General features: G+C 30.4%; 6 protein-coding genes across 6 annotated transcripts; 3 read left to right on the top strand and 3 right to left on the bottom strand.

Moving 5' to 3' along the window:
* Window positions 1–131: 131 nt before the first annotated feature.
* Window positions 132–1,226, top strand: BX663DRAFT_444152 (TIP41-like family-domain-containing protein; the record flags this gene model as incomplete). The annotated part of the gene is made up of 5 exons (XM_051523607.1): window positions 132–256; window positions 321–503; window positions 599–824; window positions 892–1,053; window positions 1,119–1,226. 5 exons carry the CDS (start codon window positions 132–134, stop codon window positions 1,224–1,226), a joined length of 804 nt encoding a protein of 267 aa, XP_051377867.1.
* Window positions 1,227–1,324: 98 nt separating this feature from the next.
* Window positions 1,325–2,155, bottom strand: BX663DRAFT_444138 (cyclin-domain-containing protein; the record flags this gene model as incomplete). The annotated part of the gene is made up of 2 exons (XM_051523605.1): window positions 1,325–1,621; window positions 1,718–2,155. The coding sequence occupies 2 exons, from the start codon at window positions 2,153–2,155 to the stop codon at window positions 1,325–1,327; spliced, it is 735 nt and encodes a 244-aa protein (XP_051377868.1).
* A 5-nt stretch (window positions 2,156–2,160) lies between these two features.
* BX663DRAFT_462811 (uncharacterized protein) lies at window positions 2,161–4,312 on the bottom strand. The gene is made up of 2 exons (XM_051523980.1): window positions 3,949–4,312; window positions 2,161–3,822 (listed from the first exon to the last, which is right to left on the bottom strand). Exons 1-2 carry the CDS (start codon window positions 4,283–4,285, stop codon window positions 2,261–2,263), a joined length of 1,899 nt encoding a protein of 632 aa, XP_051377869.1. The 5' UTR covers window positions 4,286–4,312; the 3' UTR covers window positions 2,161–2,260.
* Window positions 4,313–6,771: 2,459 nt separating this feature from the next.
* On the bottom strand, window positions 6,772–9,549 carry BX663DRAFT_490509 (Aspartate/glutamate/uridylate kinase; the record flags this gene model as incomplete). Its single annotated transcript, XM_051524956.1, has 13 exons — window positions 6,772–6,786; window positions 6,839–6,854; window positions 7,058–7,275; window positions 7,344–7,936; window positions 8,061–8,202; window positions 8,278–8,373; window positions 8,422–8,611; window positions 8,694–8,774; window positions 8,842–8,955; window positions 8,981–8,992; window positions 9,380–9,462; window positions 9,493–9,494; window positions 9,525–9,549. The coding sequence occupies 13 exons, from the start codon at window positions 9,547–9,549 to the stop codon at window positions 6,772–6,774; spliced, it is 1,587 nt and encodes a 528-aa protein (XP_051377870.1).
* Window positions 9,550–9,959: 410 nt separating this feature from the next.
* On the top strand, window positions 9,960–11,939 carry BX663DRAFT_481032 (pseudouridine synthase). The gene is made up of 7 exons (XM_051524349.1): window positions 9,960–10,376; window positions 10,461–10,693; window positions 10,779–11,128; window positions 11,196–11,289; window positions 11,352–11,542; window positions 11,618–11,688; window positions 11,748–11,939. The coding sequence occupies exons 1-7, from the start codon at window positions 10,120–10,122 to the stop codon at window positions 11,887–11,889; spliced, it is 1,338 nt and encodes a 445-aa protein (XP_051377871.1). The 5' UTR covers window positions 9,960–10,119; the 3' UTR covers window positions 11,890–11,939.
* Window positions 11,940–11,989: 50 nt separating this feature from the next.
* Window positions 11,990–14,001, top strand: BX663DRAFT_526811 (uncharacterized protein). Its single transcript, XM_051529950.1, has one exon. It carries the CDS (start codon window positions 12,040–12,042, stop codon window positions 13,984–13,986), a length of 1,947 nt encoding a protein of 648 aa, XP_051377872.1. The 5' UTR covers window positions 11,990–12,039; the 3' UTR covers window positions 13,987–14,001.

Raw genomic sequence — 14,001 nt, forward strand, 5'->3', positions numbered from 1 at the left:
AAAGAAAATAAAAGTTTGATTGTTATTTATGCTGCCACGTCTAATATTTTATAACTCAGAGAAGGACGTCAAAATGATATTTCTTTCTCTCTCTTTCCTTTTTTTTTTTTTTTTCTTTTCTTCATTGAACTATGCCAACTCCTATTTATATTAAAGAAGGTACACCAAGAGAAGGCCTTGTTCAAGGTATTGTATCTAATGGTTGGACAATTACCAGCAAAAAAGCTCCCATTTGTAATTCTATAGAAATGGAAAAGTAAATAAATCTCTCATGAATAATAATAATTTTTTCACTAATTTTCTCCATGTTATATATGCAGAATTCAAAAAGATTTTGGTTTACCACCTCCTGAAATGGTATTTGGCAATAATCATGTTACGATAAAATACAAAGATTTTCAACTTTTTTTTGGTGCTTATGATGCTTTAGCTTTAGTAGATACAAGTTCAACAAGTAGTGAAAAGATTAAAGTTGCTTATGCAGATGAGTGGACAAGGAAAAGGTACTCTAAAAAAAAAAAAAAAAAAAAAAAGAAAAGCGCCTACATACAGAATAATATATATATATGTATTTATATATATTTACATGGCATTACAGTTCTACCAATCATACAGATGTCAAGGATGTCGTTAAACCTTATGATTGGACATATTCGACAGATTATAAAGGCTCAAGTAATAAAGAATTTGAAATACATGGAGGTGAATCACTCATTGATTTAGAAAGACTTAAAAGACAAGATCCTATTTTGTTTTATGATGAAAATATATTATATGAAGATGAGTTAGCTGATAACGGTACGGCTATGTTAAGTGTTCGTTTGGTAAAGTATATTATATGCAATTAATATATACATATTTATCATTAACTTTTTGTTTCTTTTATAAAAGAGAGTAATGCCTACTTGTTTTTTAATTTTACAAAGGTTTTTTTTGAGAGTAGATGATGTATTATTTAGAATGAATGATACTAGAATATATCATGAATTTGGTAAAGAATATCTTGTACGTGAATATACTTCAAAGGAAGTCCATTATAATGATATTAAACAGGTAAACAATATAGACATGTGTTCATAAATGATTACATAATTTACAATATATATAAATATGTATAGAAATTGGGTAGAGGTGACATTTCATTATTAAATGACCAAAATTGGGTATCTTCAGCCATGCCTAATGAGTCAATAATAACCATTAGAGATAAATTATATGTAAAATAAATAATAGATATTATATTATTATTAAAAAAAAATTACACTGTAATAATAATGTGATTTGTATATTGATTCTATTGCTTCTTCTAGTGTATAGATTATGGTCAAGTAGGTCTTTCATTGATTTTATCGTTTTCATTATGATTATTCATTCCAAAATCATCTTCATGTTTATCTATTGACAGATGTCTAGCTCGCCTTCTCACTGGCGCTGATAGTTCTTCTATTTCATTTATTTCATTTTTCTCTGTATTATTATTTTGTTGTTCTTTTGTCCAATGACTTAATAATTGATCCCCATAGTGTTGTAATTCTTCTAAAGACACAAATAATGAAAAATCATTAAGTGATAAAAATTCTAACTCCAGCATATTTAATTCAGAAACAGGTAATCCGCCCACCTTAAAAAAGAAAAAAGAAATAAGAAAAGAAAAAAAAAAAAAAAAAAAAAAAAGAGGTAAATAAATTAACCTTTGCATTCTTTTACATGTACAAACCTTAGCATAACGTGTGTTGGTAAAGAATACATCCGAAAATAATTTACTTGCTACCATAATACCTGAAATGATAAGTCGATGAATATTATAAGAATCAATACGTATACTAGCAGCACGCGTATTTGAGGGCTTTGACATTCGATCGAAATAAACAAGTAAAGCTAAGAAGCATTCATTTGAACATGGACAGTATTTTAGAATACGCATAAGATAGGCATGAATGGTTATACTTGGTATAGAGCGTGCATGAAAACATGTTGTATGATGACTGGAATTTTTTCGTTTCAATTCTGAATTATTAGATGATGATGACGGTTGATATAAATTGTCGTTGGCCTTAATAACTTTTTCTAATAAAAAGGTCATCATTTTAATTGTATCTTTTATTGGATATCTTGCTAAATCATATTCAAGTAGACTGTCATTATTAGTGTCCATTATTAATACTTTAGAAAAAGAAAAAGAAAAAAAAAATAGATATTTTTGTATACACATATAAACATTTATATAGAAAAACAACAACAACAACAATAAACGGCGGAGTTATTTATTATTAAATCTTTTCATTCTTTCCTCAGCAGCTCTTGCTCTTTTTTCTCTTTCTAACCTCATACGAGCTTCAGGGCTCATATTAGCTGTATTTGCTACGCTATCACCACCTAATGTTTGAACAATAGGTAGTAGATTTCTCTTTGCTCTTTGTGCCTGTAATTTTTCTAATCGTCTTTCTTCTTCCTTTGCCTCCTTAGCTGCTTCTATCTTACGACGCTCAATTTCGATCAATCGTCTCTTTTCCTCTTCTCTTGCTTGTTTCTTCTTTTCTTTTTCTCTCTGTTGTTCCTCTTGCTCCTTTGTCAATGGACTGGGTACACGTCCCTTTTCAAGCCATTCCCATTTATCGGGAAAATCACACATACATCGTCTAAAGGCATTTCGTGTTTCTCGATCTTTACTCACTTCATAAGCCGTCTTACCAGCAGCACTTACGATTGTTGGATCTGCATCATAGGTCACTAAAAGCTCCATGACTATCTCTCTTCCCCCTACACTTGCTGCTAAATGTAATAAAGTAGGGTAATGATAAAGGTCCTCTTTACCATCCAACTCATCTTTAGGTAGAGCCCCTGTTAATGGTAAATGCATATTATTCTTTTCTAAATATCCTAATATAACTGCCGTCTTGTTTTGTTTTATCAATGCCAACAGCTTTTCAAGTTGAGGATTGACTGTCATTTTATCGGCAGTATTATGGTTGATCTCTTTCTTTACCATTGTTGATTTCTCTAATTGTCTTTTTAGTCTCTCTTCTCGTTCCATCCATTTCTGTCGATAAGCGTCTGCAGCTTCTTTGTCAATACGAACTACCTTCATCGTCGTTAGTTCCTTATAGACGCGTTGTAATTCATTGAGAGTGGGTCGACGGGTGGCAAATGGAATAGATTTAACATGCTCTGGATCTAATACAGCACCCTCATAATGAAAGACACTCTTGCGATTACTGCTTGGAGCATGAACAAAGACAAATTCACTAGCCTTAATATGTGATTGCCATTGAGCCAAGACTTCTCTAACTTCCTGTTGCAGCATAAGTTCATTATGACGACGGATCATTGCACCTGCTGAGTTGGCTGCTCCCTTTGCATTATCATTGGCGGATTGTGATCCACCTTGTTTACGACGTGTCGTGTAGCGATGGAATGTTCGATGCGCCAACATATGTACTTTATCAGCACTATTAGCATCTATGACTGCACCAGCAAAATGTCCTCCACCTACCATAATGATAGTCCATATCCGACGTTTAGGCTGTTGTAAGGATTGTAGTGTAGTTTGTGGGATTGAAAATAGATGACGATAGACTCCATAATGATAATCATCATCAGTGGTTTTGAACCATGTCAATGCAGAATATTTTTTCATAATGGGCAACATAACTTGCTTAGCACTATTTTCTAATTCCTCTTGATTTTCTTGTTCTTCCTTTTGTTTATCCACAAGTGAATTTATATTCGTTGACCTTACTTGATCTCGTCGATTCAAGCTTTCGCTGTCACCATTCTCTTCCTCCTCACTATCATCAGAACCAGATATGCTTTCAGTAAGATCTAGATAGAAAAAAAAAAGTATTCATATTATAAATACATATACATATATATCTTTTTCTTCTTCTTTAATAAATATATTTGAAGCACATGAATGTGTGTAGTAGTATCTTTTTTTTTTTTTCTTACCTGCTATTAATACTTCAAATGCTTCTAACGACACAGGTTCAACATTAAGTACGATTCGTCTTTTGATGTTGTATCGATGCCAATCGGTATTAAAATGATTACGTTGTTCGTTACGATCCGTAAATGAAATAGTACATGTATTACAAATAAAAGCGTTATTGGATTCATTGTTTAGTTTGTCTTGTTGAATCTGTAGTCGTTCAAGTGCCTTTGCAGTCACGTCTTCTTCTTGTTGAAGGCTGACAAGAACTTCATTGTCTTTCTCAACGGGCTCTAAACGATCAAGTAAACTCTTGGGAATATGAAAAATATGAATAGGTTGTGTTGTATTCATCATCTTGGTATTTATAAAATTTTAAATGTTAAAACAAAAAAACAAAAAAAAAAAAAAAAAAAAAAAAAAAAAGATAGAGATTTGCTTCAGTGCTGCGGTGATAGTGTAGTCCTTTTTTTTTTTTTTTTTTTTTTTTCAAATAAATTTTTTTTTTTATATACATGTATACAAGTATAAATATATAACGTAGTAATATTTGATCTTTGAAGCGGGGTAAAATGAATAAAAGAGAAGAATAGATTATAATATCCTTCTTACATTCAAGTATCGAACAGAATTTTACTAGAATCGTACGAAACACTTGAATAAGAAATAGGATTGTTTGCTGATTTATTTATTTATTTTTTTTTTTTTTTTTGTACTTGCCTGTTGAGCATTTATTCGATACTATGATTTTAAAAGAATAGATGACTACTAGAGTATTTGCTCACATTTAGATGCTATTAAAGACAGAAATAGAACACAAGGTCCTGGTGAAGCCAAACAAGAAAAAGACATTCAAGTATTTGATGATTCTCTAAACGTTTAAGATGAGAAGGCAGTTAATTACAATAGTGACACTATTGGCTCTAGATATTTTAACTTTTTCTAATTTCAAAAAGGAATGTAATAGACTGAAGGGATACTCAGATCTCAGAGATAAATAGGAGAGCATACACAGTTAAGATTGAATAAATCAACACTATTATAGTATGTATGAATGATATATCTATTTAAGGCACGTTTATAATCTATTGCTAGAAATCACCTTTAATTAAATATTCAAATATACTATGCTACAAAAATTTTATTTTTTTTTTCCATTTGATAATGTATTATCATGTCACATTACGAAATCATACACTACAACATGCTCTAGGCATTCAATCATGTTCTTACCATTGTGTGTGTGTGTGTTTTCCAGTCATTTTACACATCTTGGTTTCTTTTTTTTTTTTAATTATTATTATTTATTTCTATAATAAAGATACAAGCAGTAGTCATTTGTGTAACACTTTATTTTATAACATTAAGTTTTTAATGATGATAACAGTCACCTTATGCATCACCCTGCATGATGAGAAAAAAGATATAAAAAGGCATACATTTGTAATTTCCTCCCTTTTTTTTTCTTTTTCTTTTTTTTTTCTAAATCAGCCAATCAGCCGCAGCCGTGGGGCCCGCCTTGTTCGCCACGTTAAATACTCGAACACGGAGGCAATGTGGGGAGCCTGTTTTAAGCCGGGCGGTGACACATGAATCGCCCAGTCTGTGTAGTGCTTCCGATGGGAGGGAATTCTATGCTACCTTCCATCAGCGCAGGATCATAAAATAGTGAGTTCATGCTTTATTGATAATAAGAAGAGTAGGCTGAAAATAAAAAAAAATAAAAATAAAAATAAAAAGAAAGCATTAACTACGAACAACATAAGTTCATCATATACAAAAGTGTTAGACATCTAAAGGATTGTTTTGTAAAATAGATAGTCCTTCTTATTACAATAGAACAGTCTAGGGTAGGGTTTAAAACGATATATGCATGATGAATGATACTTTCACTTATAACAGAAAGACCTCAAGTGTCTGCTTTATTGCCGTTGTAATTAAAACCACTGAATATGCTCTAAAATTAACAGTTTACAATATAAGCTGTATCTTATCATTAAAAAGAAAAAAAAGGTCTTTTTAACGATATGTTTCTTGATTAAGTTAAGCGGATCATAAAAATGGGTTTAATTTAGATCTCCCCCCCTGAAACTCTCATAACATTTTTATTACATATAACATTTGGCTGTAAATAACTCTATTTTTTTTCTGATTCGTACCTAAGCACAGATAGCTTTAACAATTCTTATATAAACATTTATTAATGTAAAATATTTGACTAGTGTTCCATCTTATTTTGGTGAGAGACATTGCTTCAGGTCTTTTTTTTTTGATAATAACGCGGAAGTTGGTTATAATTCAAAAAAAAAAAAAAAAAAAAAAAAAAAAAAAAAGCCGTCCAAGTAATGTTGTCAATTATATAAGTAAATACTACGAATAAAGATATATTATAATCTTCTTTTAAATATAGGTATATTTATCTAATTCGATACGAGTCAGAAATAATGCTAAATAAGATAAAAGGTGTAAAAGCTTTAAAGTTATTTGAAGTAACTCATTGATGAAAATCGTTATTACTCAAACGTGTACATACTCTTAAGATGGGGGATAAAAAAAAAGGGGGGGGAGAGGATTTGTTTTTATTTTTTTCATAATAAAACATCCTCACTTTGCTGTTTCAATCACTTATTTGTGATAGCAAGTCAAGTATATTAATTCTTTATTTGATGGAATATTGTTTATATAAATGAATGATATGATAGTTGTAATGAAAAGCTTTTTTTTTTGTTATCTTTGCTTGACGCAGGTAAATCTTGTTTATGAGCCTTTTTAATATAAATAGGATGACCATTACACTTCTTTAATTGAAATAAAAGGTTAGTTAACTGTTTTCAGTCTGATTACTACTTTATAGTTGCCTTTATTTGTTTATTATTATTATATGTATGTCTATAGTTTTTATTTACTTACATGCGAATATGACAATCTGTGATATAAATTAGAAAATAGAGCAAGTCAATTATGTTTTGCTCAAACGAGCTATTTAAGACTGCATTAGGTTTAGAATGTAAGAAAGAAAGATTCAATATGCAAAAAGAGGGAGAGAGAGAGAGATTCATTCAATACACAGAAAAATAACGCCAACTGTTGTACACACACACAAAGACAATACTTTATTATTCTATGTACGATTCAAATAGTTTTTTATGAACAGCTTTCAGCGCCTTTAACGCATATTTTTCTTCCACAACACATGAAATATTAATTTCAGAGGCACCTTGAGAAATTATTTCAATACTAATGCCAGCTTCTGCTAATGAAGTCAACATGCTACCTGCTATTCCTATTAGATTTTTCATTTGTTTACCAACAAGCGATATAATGGCCATATTTGGAATCACACAGACCTACAAACACAAAATATAAGGAAAAAGTAAGCAAGTAGATAAATAAATAAATAGTTGATTCCACATACTGAACCTAGTTTCCTTAATTCATTAAGAGCTCTTTTTAATTGATTCTCATCTATATTAGAAGACAAGGCCATCGAGACGTGTACCTCAGAAGTGGAAATCAAGTCTACTACAATACCGTAATCGTCTAAAGCCGTAAAGATTTTAGCTAAAAATCCATGACTCACATTCTTTCGATTTGAATGAATATTTAATATACATCTGTTTTCTTTCACTGTAACTGCTGTTGGGTATCTTTTAATAGAATCAGTCTCCTGAGAGTCATGAGCAGAAAAAATAACTGTGCCTGAGCTAAAAGGGTTCTTTACGTTTTTAATACGAATTGGGATATTTGCTTTCATGACTTGCTCTATTGTAAAGGCTTGAATGACTTCAGATCCATAATAGGTTAATTCAGCTGCTTCCTCTGGTGTGATGATAGGTAGGAGACGAGCTGTTTGGACTATGTGTGGGTCAGCCGTAAAGATACCATCAACGTCTTTCCAAATTTGGAGCTCTTTAGCGTTTAAGCCTACAGCTGCAAGTGCAGCGCAAAGATCTGTATATCCTCTTCCAATTGTATTTAATAAACTGCCTGGCACATTACCAAAAAATCCTATATTTTTATGTATACACATATGTATAGATATATATATATATATATGTGTGTGTGTGTTTGCATATGTACATACAAAATATATATGCATATATTCCTTATCTGTAATTTCTTTAAAAGTTACCTGTTAAAACAGGAATTTTATTTCCACATTCAGATATTACTTGAAAAAGTCTTTCAGCGATATAACTATAAAATAATTCATCGAGTACAGTGAATTCTTGTTGAATTATATTATTTAATACAACAAGTTGATTATCAATTCCCTTAAAAAGCAAAAAAAAATAAAAAATAAAATAAATAAATATGAAGCTTATTTTAGATCCGTACACTAGAGTTACTCTATCCTTCAATACTGCAGATACAACGATACATGATAACTTTTCTCCCATACCAATAATAATATCTTTTGATCTTGGTGAAATTTCATTTATAATCTATATCCTAATTAGCAACGGAATATATAACATATCAATATAACTTACTTGTGCAGCTTCTAAAAACGATCTTAATTTTAAACATTCTTCTGTTAAACTAGATTCAACAGATAGTAAAATAGATTTACTCTGAATAATTGTTCTGGTTGCGTTAACATGATCTTTTTTGATTTCCTCTACTATATCTAAATGTTTAGTTGAACCTTCAATAAGTGCCTCTTCTGCTGCTTTTAAAAGACTATGTAATTTATTTATTTATTTTTGAATAATCAAGCACATATATAGTTGCTTTTTTTTCTCTCTTTCTTTCTTTTGAATACCTATTTGTTGTGCCTTTGGTCTTTATGTCTTGACTTCTCGCAGAACAAACAATAACAACTCTATTTGTTTCTATATATGTACTATATATATGGATTATGATTATTAGTATTATTTTTTTTTCCTTTCATGTTACATTCTTTAACTTACGGTATAATGGTATCTGCTATTTCATTCAAGAAATTTCCTATAATTGTTCCACCATACTTTTGAACTATCCAAGGGAGATTGTCTGGATTTGATTTTAATGATAATTGCATTAGTCTAAAATAAATACATATGTTATTACATTTGTGTACATCTAAATCACACATTAAATAAGCTATATGTACAATTATTTTATTTATGTTAAAAAAAAAGAAGAGAGTGATAAGAAGAAAGTAAAAGAAAAAAAAAGCCAAAGATGATTCAAGCAGAGAAAAAGAAGCTTCCAAGATGATATCTTAATCTTAATCAATGATTTAAGCGGCCACTAAAATTTTAATAAAACAGTAGATCATTTGAGATGGAGAGTATTTTTCAAGGAAAAGAAAAATAGACGAATCAGATTTCATTTCTTCAATATTTGCAATTTTTATCATCTAGATTTTTACTCTTTTTTCAGACGTTGTTCTCAAATTGTTTTTTTATTATTAGATATTTCATAAAATGACGCTATATTGAGAAAGACTGAATCAGTCATTTTAACATATCCGTTAAAACAGGCACAATATAAAATGAAACAACAGCCATTAAAAGGCAGTATTTGTACCACGAAAACAGAGTTATTAACTAGAGAAGGTTTATATAAAAGTAAGTTACCACTATTGTAAGAAAGAGTAAGCATAACTTACATGTAAGCTCCCTCCCCCTCCCCATTCTATATATTGTAATGATAACATTTTTTTTCTGGGATATTATCATAAGCCTCTAAAAGAAGTCAGTCAGTCAGTCAGTCAGTCAGTCCCTAAAAAAAGAAGATTGTATCTCTGTTACAAAAAATAACATTGAGGGAGGAGAGCTCATTAGCTATTTTAGATACTCGGTTCCAATGCATATTTGCAGTAAACCATTATATGTTATATTTAATGACAAAAGCTGACGTCTCTATTGATATGTGTTTACATATGTACATAGAACTTGGATCCTTAAAGATAATAATAAAACTGATGTTTAATAGTGCATGTAGAGGAGATCTTTATTGGTCAAGCTGCACCTTCAATCTACAGGGGCGTCAAAAAAAAAATGCGAGAAACAATTCCTCATCATTGCATTGTAAAATAGCTTACTTTTTTTTTTTTTTTTTTTTTCGTCAGAAGCAAAAAGATAGTTAACAGGTAAGATGTCTTCACATAAATCTTACAGGGTCCGAAAATTAATTTATCCAATAACAAAAAATATACATGCATTTATATTGTTTTGAATTTTTTGTTTTTATTTAAAGAAAAAATGACTTTCATACCAGCTAAATTCATTACGCTATTACAAAGGCAGCATGTCCGAACATTTAACACAAGTAAAGCATGCACTGACCATATAATTAAGACCTCGAAACAAAGAAAAGCTTATTTTGAACAAGTAAATTCTTGGAAAGCTAATTTATTTAAAACTGTCGATGATCATCCAAAAGAATTAAATAAACAAAAGAAAAAAAAAGTTGCTTTATTATTGGGATTTAATGGTTCAGGATACCAAGGAATGCAATCGTAAGAACGTAATATACTCAATTTAAGTGATATTTTAAAATGACATTTTTTTTTTCTTCTATGGCCTTTTTTTTTTTTTTTAAGAAATCCAGGGGTTAAATCGATTGAAAGTGTTTTATTCGATGCATTATGTAAAGCCGGTTGCATTTCTTCTTTAAATGCAGTTGATCCTAAAAAAGTGCAACTCATGAGAGCAGCACGTACAGATAAAGGAGTTCATGCTTCTTGTAATGTTGTCTCTTTGAAAATGATTTGTGAGGATCCTCAAATTGTTGAGAAAATCAATACTTATTTACCGTCTGATATACGAGTTTGGGGTAAAAAGTAGTAATCATAGAAAAATAGAATCAATGACTTGAAATTTATGTGTGTATATATATATATATATATTTTTTTTGTTAGGCTATGTGGAAACGCAACGTAGCTTCCACGCTAAAAATAGATGTGATTCACGTATTTATGAATACCTTTTTCCATCTTATGCGTTGACACGATTACAAGATGTAAACAAGAATAACTGGGCTAATGAACCACAAACAGTTAGAGACATTAAAATAATCAACGATCATGGAATACATTATATATCACCTACAGATCCTCAAAAGTTACTAGATTATCGAGTCGATGATGAAAGTTTTGAAAAGTTTAAAGAAGCTATGAGTATGTTTAAAGGAACACATAATTTTCATAATTACACGATAGCAAGAAGTTTTAATGATCGAGCATCCCATCGACATTTGATTAAAATAAATGTAAATTACTATAGACATATATCAATAGAGTCTATAGATAAATTTGAACTATTATTATTATGTATAGGTAGAAGAACCAATGATGATAGAAGGTATGGAATGGATTAGTGTAAAGCTTCATGGTCAATCATTTATGCTTCATCAAATTAGAAAAATGATATGTAAAAGTAGCAATCTAAAATCCTACCACACATATATTGACTATTTTTTATGCATAAAATAGCTATGGGCATTTTATGCGTTCGTACAAAGTCACCTTTATCAATCATTAGCAAGACATTTGAATCTGACAAGATCAATATACCAAAGGCACCTTCATTAGGTCTCTTGTTAGATAGACCCGTATTTCAATGTTACAATGATAGAATAAAAAATGTAGAAAATAGAAAAAGTATTGATTTTAACTTGTACAAGGTAATGAATGCATATTATATTATGTAATAAAAAATAAAAAGAGAGAGAGAGTTCCTTAAAGCATAGGTAATATAGGATGAGATTGAACAATTTAAAAGAGACAGTATTTACACTGATATATTTAAACAAGAGCTCGAACAGAATGTGTAATATATATAAATACGTATAGAAAGACGTGTTATAGCTAATTAAAATGATTATATAGATTTGATGCATTTTTGATAAATGTTGATTCACATACAGAAACAAATTATGCCTATTTTAACAAGGAAGGAATTATTCCGCAACATTGCATCTTAACAACAAAATATTCCGTAAAAAATCATGATTCAAATTCGTACGAATAGAAAAAAAAAAAAAAAAAAAAAAAAAAAAAAAAAAAAAAAAAAAAAAAAAAAACTTCTGTAAAACTCAGTTATAAAATAAACAATAGCAGTAACTTTCTCTTTTTTTTTTCTTCTTCTTCTTTTTTGCTTTCTTATTTTAATACACCAATCATGTGGGATTTATTACCTGCTGAACTCTTAGAAAAAGTCTTTAATTATTTATCATATGATAGCATTTCTCAATGTCAACTTACTTGCAAACAATGGGCAAAAGTAGCTCAACCACAGTTATATAAACAAGTGACATTAAGTACATGTAATATAGAAAAGTTCAAACATACTATTCAATCTTCAGCCATTGGAATGCTTGTAAAAAAAATAAATTTAAATAATAAAAATAATTCATTGTTCAATCCACTTCAATATGGAGAATATTTTAATGTCATTCCAACCCTTTCTGTTCATTGTCCGTTCATTGAATCTTTCAATATCTCTCACACATCTCTTTCATTCTGGTTCAATTTCAAAAATGCGCGCGACAGTAACTATTGGCCTCGATTAAAGGAGATACCATATCCTATGGAAGCTAATGAAATTGAATATTATACCCAGATTGCTCTTGGATTACGAGATTCACTCGAGAGTCTATTGCTCTGTGATCAACTATCGTATGCTGAGGACAATCATCTATCTTTATATCGAGCTGAGTATGATGCATTAAAGAAAGAACTAAGTTCTTTTCATCGTTTAAAAAAGCTGTTTATAAGAATGCATACACATGAATCGATTGAAGATATAGATTCTGTCTTTGAGGATTGTCTTTCATTAAAGATCTTAAATGTGAATTTATATTATTCTAACCCTACTACTACTACTACTATTACTATATCAACGTCCCATCCTTTGCCTTTTGAAGAAGAAGAAGAAATGTGCTTTACGCATATTGTACCAAGTCCAACTATTTTTAGTCTCGAACTTAATTCTGTTATACATACGAATAGAGTATACCCGTATATTATGCACAAATTTCCATCACTTCGTCGTCTATACGTAAATGTGGCATGTGATGATAGAACAAGACAGTTGATGAGACTGACTAAACCTAAATTTTCAAAAGAATTTATAGAGCATCTATATCATTACATTTCAAATATTGAAGACTGTTATTTAGATAACTTGCATGTCTCTAATATAACAGAAACTATCTATCATTGGCTTATGACTGCAAGGAGAGACAACAATAGGACATTAAGGATTATGTATGAAAATGATCGTTTAAACGAAGTTCATCATGAAAATGCAACTCATTTACGACTTTATACAACCAAAGAGGACGAAACGGTCGATTTCCAGGAAAATAATCATCCGCTAGAAAGGGAAGGCATGATGATGGTGAAATTGGCTGTGATCTTTAGAGCAGATGTAGATGAATTTAGTTTACCACATATTGAGCTTATTGATAAGATTGGACATACTAGTTCATTTACTACACTAGACCTCGACATGAAGCAAAAAAGAGTATGTCGATTTATGGCAGATAACAACAATGATTTCTTAAACATGATATCAGGCTATTACTTGGATCATTTATTTAGGACATGTACCTCACTAAGGACCCTCATCTTGCGTGGTGCCTTTCTTCTTGATTGTGCCCCTAATACAGATACGAGTCAATCGATTGAGCACTTGATCTTGTCTCGTTGCCGAATTCACCCCCCTGTGCTCTATCAATTATCGATTCGACTTCCCTTATTGAAAACGTTGAGTTTTTATTGTTGGGAATTTGTAACTGTAGATGGTCGAAATTCGACTGAATATATTGAACAGTCTTTAATGGTTGATATGCCCTATAGTTCATTGCATACTATACGATGGATTAGTGATGATGACCAAAGAAGGAACATGGCTGATGTATTTTACTTGAGAGTCTGTACCATCAGAAAGGAAAGTTACTACAGAGGGGATCAAAATCGACTTTACCTGACCTCTGCACAAGCCTATAGACATTCAATGTCAAGAGAAACAACGATGACATTCTATATTCGATGTAAAGATATTAAAATATTTTCACTTTATCATAAAGGATTTCATACAGATTATGAACTAATAAACCAATAAAACACACACACACAC

The sequence above is a fragment of the Cokeromyces recurvatus genome (genome assembly GCF_025118155.1).
Source record: "Cokeromyces recurvatus strain NRRL 2243 chromosome Unknown BX663scaffold_48, whole genome shotgun sequence".
NCBI lineage: Eukaryota > Fungi > Mucoromycota > Mucoromycetes > Mucorales > Mucoraceae > Cokeromyces > Cokeromyces recurvatus.

Bases quoted from the DNA above. Each gene is read 5' to 3' on its own strand.
- BX663DRAFT_481032 (XM_051524349.1), top strand. From the start codon at position 10,120: ATGACTTTCATACCAGCTAAATTCATTACGCTATTACAAAGGCAGCAT. The intron at 10,694-10,778 runs GTAAAAAGTAGT...TTTTTTTGTTAG, and splicing joins GTCTGATATACGAGTTTGGG to GCTATGTGGAAACGCAACGT. The intron at 11,129-11,195 runs GTAAATTACTAT...TATTATGTATAG, and splicing joins GACATTTGATTAAAATAAAT to GTAGAAGAACCAATGATGAT.
- BX663DRAFT_526811 (XM_051529950.1), top strand. From the start codon at position 12,040: ATGTGGGATTTATTACCTGCTGAACTCTTAGAAAAAGTCTTTAATTAT.
- BX663DRAFT_462811 (XM_051523980.1), bottom strand. From the start codon at position 4,285: ATGATGAATACAACACAACCTATTCATATTTTTCATATTCCCAAGAGT. The intron at 3,823-3,948 runs GTAAGAAAAAAA...TTTTCTATCTAG, and splicing joins ATTTGAAGTATTAATAGCAG to ATCTTACTGAAAGCATATCT.